Source organism: Copidosoma floridanum, unplaced genomic scaffold (assembly GCF_036245765.1).
Source record: "Copidosoma floridanum isolate Cflo_tuat_1 unplaced genomic scaffold, Cflo_Japanese_pri ptg000019l, whole genome shotgun sequence".
NCBI lineage: Eukaryota > Metazoa > Arthropoda > Insecta > Hymenoptera > Encyrtidae > Copidosoma > Copidosoma floridanum.
The window spans coordinates 19,970,097-19,977,598 of NW_028321896.1; the positions used below are offsets into that span (position 1 = coordinate 19,970,097).

Here is a 7,502-nt window from a genome sequence, read left to right on the forward strand (position 1 = left end):
CGATATTTCTGTATGAGTACTTGGAAAAAAGGCCTACCACGTGGGATTTTCGTGAAAATCAAAGTAACTTTGTTATTCCCGGAAAAATTTCCACGTCATAATGATGGTGAATATGTATAGGTATCCAAGCGCGACATTGTTGTCCAAAACCTCAATTTTCACGCGCAGCAAGTAACAATATTTAAAATTAACAAATTTTGCATCTGCGTATTTTATTATTGATAAAAATAATATTGAATCCCCATTTTAATTAATTTACAACTATGAAGTAATGATTCATGTACTTCAAAGTGATGTTTTGAGTAAAAGATTCTGTACACTTCACACACTTGTTCGTGTTAGACAAAGTTGGAAGAAAAGCCTTTGAAAGTCTGCTCCTCGTTTGGTGCTAAACAAAAAATTCACGCGAAGCAAGGGCCACGAGTACTACAAGGGTTATTTAACTTCTCCCATATGGGTTGCCGCATTTACAACACTCTCTCCTGTTTTTGCTGATGATTCACGGCCCATCTGTCGATTCACTCGTTGAAGTGAAGGTAAACAAGCCATAAAAGTTGCCGATGTCTGCGGCCACAACAAAATTTAAGATAATCTTGGAATGACAACAATTTTCTAATAGAATCATACTATGAAAAAGTTTTCATAATGTTAATTAAAAAGTGAAAAAAAAACCAAAAGCAAATTATCGATTATATTGACGTAATTGTAAATGGTCGAATTTTGTGTATGATAAAACCAAAAAGTGTAGGTACCTACCATCATTTAAAAAAAATTGTTTGTACTCATTTTATATAATGCTCTCACATTAATTACATCTTTGCGAATAAATTGCTTTTTCCTATTTCGAGACGTTTTTCATTACATTTGGACATTCACTGCTCCCTCGGTAGGAAAAATATAGTGTTTGCTACACAAGTGATATCTAACCGGGAATACCGTACGGATCCTCGGGCCGCAAAATAGCCCTGATAACGAGTTGTGTAGCATTTTCGCCGATTTTTTACAATGTCTTCATATTGAAAAAATAAATTAATTTTCTGTAAATTTTTTTTTACTTAATTCCCATTGCTGATTCGGACGATGCCCGTAGGTTTATATACATGTATGTATAAGTATATATATTATTCATCATAGCTTTACAAGCGTAATGAGCTCAAAGTTTGTACTTAAATGTGCTCCTTATATAGAGTTTATTTAAAATATACCGTAATATTAAATGGAATCCAGATGCGTAAAAGTCAAAGAAAATAATAAATCATACGGACTGTGAGTTTAAATATTTATACTAAATTTATTTTAAAACTAAAAAAAAAAAAACAAGCATATATTGAAACACTCTTTAGTATGCAACATCAAAATGTCGAAGTCTTCACAGTAAAGATAAAACCTCTGAATTCGGGGTAAAACGGTACTCAATCTGGATCATTGCAACGTAAAACCTCAACTGATTAGATTGTTTTGAAATGATTTTTTTTTTTTTTTTTTTTTAGTATAGGTAGCCGTAAGGTACTCTTTACTTTACAGTGACACACACGATGTACGAGCATGCGTTTGTGTTGACGTCGACCGGCACGTATACTGGAAACCGAAAACTCAACAGTGACATTTTTTAAGGGAGCTCACATTCAATTCTCAGAACGCGATAGTAAACAGCACGAGTCAGCGTATTCGCTCCGAGCCGATACAGAGGTTGCGCCCCCTCTAGCCAAAATCAGGCAAAATTTCTTGCATGTAAACAAACGGTTTAGAACATATATACATGCGTATAGCTGCTTGTGATTGGCTGAATAAGACAGCAGGAGAGGATCGTCGTTCTCTCTCTAGCCTGCCAAGTGCCAATTGCCAATCACAAGCAGCTGTACGCATGTATATATGCTCTAAGCCGTTTGTTTACATGCAAGAAATTTTGCCTGATTTTGGCTAGAGGGGGCGCAACCTCTGCATCGGCTCGGAGCGAATACCGCGACTAATCACCGGCCGGTATTTTTCGTTAGCGCGTTCGCTTTCGGTCTCAGTCCGATTCCAGTCCTTGCCTGTTAAAGTATACTTAAGATCTTTAGCCGTTGAAAAAGGCGTAACAGAGAGCAGAGGCATTGCCACGGAAAAAAACTGACGGAGCGACAAAAACTCGGGTTACAGTGGATGTATAAAAAATCGTCGCATCAGCTCGAAAAGGAGACAGGATGTCCGAGACTGAAAATTACGGTATGAAATTAATAATTTTTCATCCGGGTTAGCTGCTTTTGTTGATTATTAAATAAACCGATTTTTTTTTTTTTTTCATCCTTTATAAGAGTCTAATAGTGAAATCGTCAAGAAAAATGTTCGTTATGTTTTGCATATTTTAGATGACGTGACGTATTTTCACTTTGCCTCACGGAAATTCTACCAATTTTTTATTCCATTGTTTCGTATCCGGTAAAAAAATTGTGCTCGGCAATTCGAACGAGACCAATTTTTTTTTTTTTCTCAACAACCGCTCATGTAAAGAGAACCACTTTAAGTTTGTTTGAAAAGACGAATCGTATATTTTTGGTAAAAATTGGTAGGAATGAAGAAATTAATTTTTTGTGGGACACGTGTATAATCATATTTGTCAATCGTTAGGTAAAAAGTTTGATTACGATCCCCTATGGTCGGGGCCCATGTGCAAACAGCGCAGTCCAACCGACGTTCGGTTCTTGAAGGCACTCGGCATTTTTTCCGTCGTATGGCTGGGAATAGCCATTTATGGTGAGTTCCTACACATTAAATATAAACGACGGATTAGTTATAATTAGTAAACTTATTGTACGAAAATGATTGCTTCTCTTCGGTGTACAGCTTTTGGAAACTTCAATTTTGAGGACTTCAGTGACATCGGCCCATCGCCATTTGGGTTTGAATTGAATCGCCATAAACGACAGGCCAACCAAGCAGATAACGATCCCAATCTGATGAACAAAATCTGGTAAAAGTTCAATAATTTTCCACTACAATATGTATATATATATACGCATGCACTTTGTAAAAATTTTTGAGCAACGAGTATGTACCTTACCCTACTTTGGGCCTTTTTTTACCTTACAACGTTCACTACGCCCTCAGTAGGAAAAAAGGGACCGTACCTGGTGCGCATCATCCAATCAGGACAAGTACAAGGGTTCCTCGGGCCCAATGTTCGTCTTGACGATACGCGCCACCAAATACAAACCCCATACCATTTCCAAAAGTATAGTCGTATCTTGTTCAAGTGGTATAGAAAACTGAGAGGTACGGCTGTACAGTGGAGTTGGGGTGTGAATCCCGGTAAGGTAAACTCGAAAATTTTTCACGGAGCTTACCACTTACTACAAAAACATAATACGCGTAACACAAATATTGACAATCCTGACAAAAAGAAAAACAATTTATTGAAACATTTTATTTTTAATTTCAGTTTTTCCACATTTCTATTTACTCTGGCATCGATAGGCTTGTCTATTGCTTACATTGCGTCCTTAAGATGGTCTGCCAAGTTTATCGTCTACACCGTGATGGCAGCTATTTTAGCCATCCTATTTATCGTAACTTGTGTCACGGCATCCATGTATGCCACCATCTCCAGCGGATGGTCATTAGCGTTATTTTTACTTTGTGCCATTGTATTCGTGGGGATGTCTATTCTCTTTTTATTTCTTCGCAAAAAAATTAACATTGCATGCGAAGTGATCGTGGAAGCCAGCAAGTGAGTACATCTTAAAAATCATTTTTCACATACTTTAGTTTTAACTACTTGAATGAATTTCATTCTTTTTTTTTTTTTTTAGGTGCGTCATGTTCTTCCCGAGCACACTATTATTTCCACTGCTGCCGTGCTTTATTTTTCTGATTGTTACAGTTTTTTCAGGAACTGTAGGTATCGCTTTGTACGTCATTGCTGTAAAGTTTGATGGACCACTTCATGTCAAACTATTTCACGTTTTTAATTCCTTCGGATATTTGTGGGTAGCAAGTTTTATTGGGAGTCTGTCTCAGTTTATTTTATCCGGAACATTTGCGACCTGGTTTTGGACACATAATAAAAATAATGTACCAAAGGATACTCTTAAGCGTTGCACGAAAATAACGTTCAAGTAATTAGAACGCAGTTTCCATTGATGTGAAATTTTTTTCAATGTTACCCTTTTTATATTTGATTTTTTTTTTTTTTTTTTTTCAGTCACCATCTCGGCACAATAGCATTTGGATCATTGATTTTAGCTGTGTGTCAGTTCATTAAAGCTCTACTAAATTTTATTAAAAAGCGATTGGAAGGAAAGTGTAATCCGCTGGCTTGCTTGTGCTGCGGGTGCTATACCCGTTTATTTGGAAGGTTGGAAAAAATTGTGAGATACATCAATCGCAACGCTTACATAATGTGCGCTGTTCATGGAAAAAGTTTTTTGGAATCCGCGAAAGACGCCTTTAATCTACTCATGAGGAACGTAGTTAAAGCTTTCATTATAAGCAATGTAAGGATGATTTCGGTTGTACAACTTTTATTTTTTTTTTATTTTTTTTTTTTTTAATCAATTGTTATGTTGAAGTAATTGAAAAATGAAAATTTTCCCATTAGGTGACGGATGTCATTCTGTTTCTTGGACAAGTATTTGCAACTACCCTTTCGGTATTGGGAGCTTATAAATATTGTACAGCTGAAAATATGCCCCAGCAAGCAACATCTTTTGTGTTAATAGCGGTACTCATTATTTCCCTGATAACAACAACGTTTATTTCAACTGCACTTAGAATAGCCATTGATACCATCTTTTTGTGTGTTTTGGAGGACTATGAGAGAAACGATGGATCAGAACTACAGCCTTATTATATGAGTTTCAAACTAAAAACTTTATTTTTAGAAGAGTAAATTAAATTGTAGTCTTTATTCATTTGTTTTTTGATTTGTAAAACAGTTTTAATTTAATTTGATTTTTCTACGTTGTGAGTTGTGAGTATAAAATGAAATTTGATTTATGGAGTCGTCAAGAGAAAAAATTATTGTAATGGTTAAAAAAAAAATAATTTGAAATTTTTTATTTATAAACATGTAAAATTTCAGGTAATGAATAAAAAAAAATTTTTTTAATTTGTAAATCGTTTTTACTTTGATAAAAATAAAATTTGTTGATTTTTATTGAGAAGTAGATGTTAAAATTATAAACTTAACCATCAATTTCGTTTCATCATCAAAAGTTCGTATTCATAAAAATTTCGTTTCATTTTTTTCAACACAAAGTATGCAACACGTGATATGTGCTATTTTTTCTGCTACTCTCGAATAATAATTATACGTCTTAGTACAATTATTTTTCTCAAATACAGAGCAGTTGTGACAACTATTTGTCATTTAATTATTAAAGTATTTTATGAAATCGTCACCATGCAGGGACCTATTTCAGTGCCCGAGAAATAATATGCGTATTACCGTCCAACCGAAGCAAGTAGGTACCTTGCATGTAGACGAAAATTTTCAAACGCAGCTCCGGTAAGAATTAAGATAAATTTTTGATCGTAGATACATCTCTTTTGTAAGTACTTCATATCCAGGCCGGCCAGGACACCTGTAGTGGGCTTCATCTGCGTTCTGTTTCCACTAGATTGTACTTACCTGCTCTTGAGCTTAAAGTCTTTTTGTCTTCAAAAACTATCATATCAAGTTTACTTACACTTTAATTGGATCAGGTTGTGCGTTGGCACGCCATTTGATATCCGTAGCTCGCAAAAATGAAGAAAATATGATATTTTTAATTTTCGTCTCCAGTCAGAAACGGAGCTCGAGCAAAGTGCTTTGGTAAGGAATCTTATTTCAACTCGGGAAAACTACGATCTACGATTCCAGGTGCGTCGCGAGTTGAGTTTAAATTATTGGTCACTTTAATAATCCCCATAAGTCATAGTTGCAATCTATCAAGAACAGAAAAAAGAAAACTACATAGAATATTAACTTTTTTAAAATTTAATTTTAATAACAACCCAACGAATTGGTTCAGGTAAAAATAACAACCATTAACTTTCGCATATCACATGTTAAATGTTTTTATGTTTTAACTGTTTTTTTTTTTTTATTTTTTTTTTTTTTTTTTATTTTATTCCCACAAAATTATCCAATATTTTTTCTGTGCATTAAAGCAAATAAGGAATTTAGGGTAATGTTGATTAACGCATAAAAGCCACTGATTTGGGAGGTTTTTAAATAAACTATGTACTTCTATGATATAAAAATTTCGTTTAATATTGAATTTCTCAAACTTAGGTAAAAAGATGCAACAAACAAATTGTTTAGATATTTCCGACACGTTTTTAAACTATCTTAATTAAATTTCAATTTAAGCGTTTCCACAGAAAAAAAAAACTTTTTTAAATAAAATAAAACCCATTTCATCTGATTTAGTGTTACATGAGTACTTACACACCAAAATATGTACTTACATCAATTCACTAAGATATGCTACTGGCGTTGTAGCGATTTCTTCTAATTTTGTAAATTATTTTGAAGCACTAATTTTTTAGCATTTTATCTAAACTTTCTATATACATGTACACACACATTGACTCGTTTCATTTGTTACATAAACATGTGTATTTCCACTCACAAATTATTGATAGCTTCGTCATGTTAAAGCAATTTTAAAATTTGTTCTGTAATTTCTAATAACAACTTTATGGGGATCAATCGATTTGAATAATACAACACGTTTCTTTTATAATTGGACAATAAAACACAAAAAGTTCAGGAATATGCAATTTCAAGCTCTATTTTTACTTATAAACATTTAAATACATTACAATTCATTTTGGTTAAATGATTTTTGTATAATTAAATTTAGTCATTTGTTATCTTAATCATTCATTGCTAAAATAATTAAATAACACACTCTGACACATTTCTCACGGTGACACGCGCAAGTTATATGTTTATAAATCCTATACATTTTACATATATCATCTTTATACTTTATCTTCTACTTATACTATATAGCAAATACTGGGCACTTCTAGATTTTATTAGGTGATGATAATTTTCTTTCGTTAATATACTCTGTTACATAAACTCTCATTTGTATTATAGCATTATTTCAAGTATCTACGTTTTTTTTACAAAAATAAAATAAAACAGTGATTGATTTGTTGAACAATTATGGATTATTTTCTCTGCCTTAGTTAATAATCTTACATCTTCAATGGTACAAATTTGTGCTTTATTTAAATGCAGATTGAAGTTCATGGCACTTAACAAACTGCGTTATTTTGTTTTAAAAATCGACAATGTTAATACCTTTATTATTAAAAATTCTTTCCATGAGATCTAGCATCCAAGAGGATGAATTTACCAAAATTACTATATTTTATTTATTTTTTTTGTTATTATATTTGCCCAAAAACTCATAGTGTTTTTACTATTATTACAATTGAATAAATCATACTTAAAGATTTTTTACTTAAACGCTATTGTAGAAGATACCAGTCATGAAATAAAAAAATATAATTTTAAATAAAAATAT

General features: G+C 32.9%; 1 protein-coding gene across 1 annotated transcript; it reads left to right on the forward strand.

The window, feature by feature from the left end:
* Positions 1-2,018: 2,018 nt before the first annotated feature.
* LOC106641138 (choline transporter-like protein 5) lies at positions 2,019-4,867 on the forward strand. The gene is made up of 7 exons (XM_089592993.1): positions 2,019-2,205; positions 2,608-2,733; positions 2,824-2,950; positions 3,419-3,706; positions 3,789-4,094; positions 4,181-4,472; positions 4,577-4,867. The coding sequence occupies exons 1-7, from the start codon at positions 2,184-2,186 to the stop codon at positions 4,865-4,867; spliced, it is 1,452 nt and encodes a 483-aa protein (XP_089449119.1). The 5' UTR covers positions 2,019-2,183.
* The last annotated feature ends 2,635 nt before the right edge of the window (positions 4,868-7,502 follow it).

Bases quoted from the DNA above. Each gene is read 5' to 3' on its own strand.
- LOC106641138 (XM_089592993.1), top strand. From the start codon at position 2,184: ATGTCCGAGACTGAAAATTACG. The intron at 2,206-2,607 runs GTATGAAATTAA...GTCAATCGTTAG, and splicing joins GTCCGAGACTGAAAATTACG to GTAAAAAGTTTGATTACGAT. The intron at 3,707-3,788 runs GTGAGTACATCT...TTTTTTTTTTAG, and splicing joins GTGATCGTGGAAGCCAGCAA to GTGCGTCATGTTCTTCCCGA.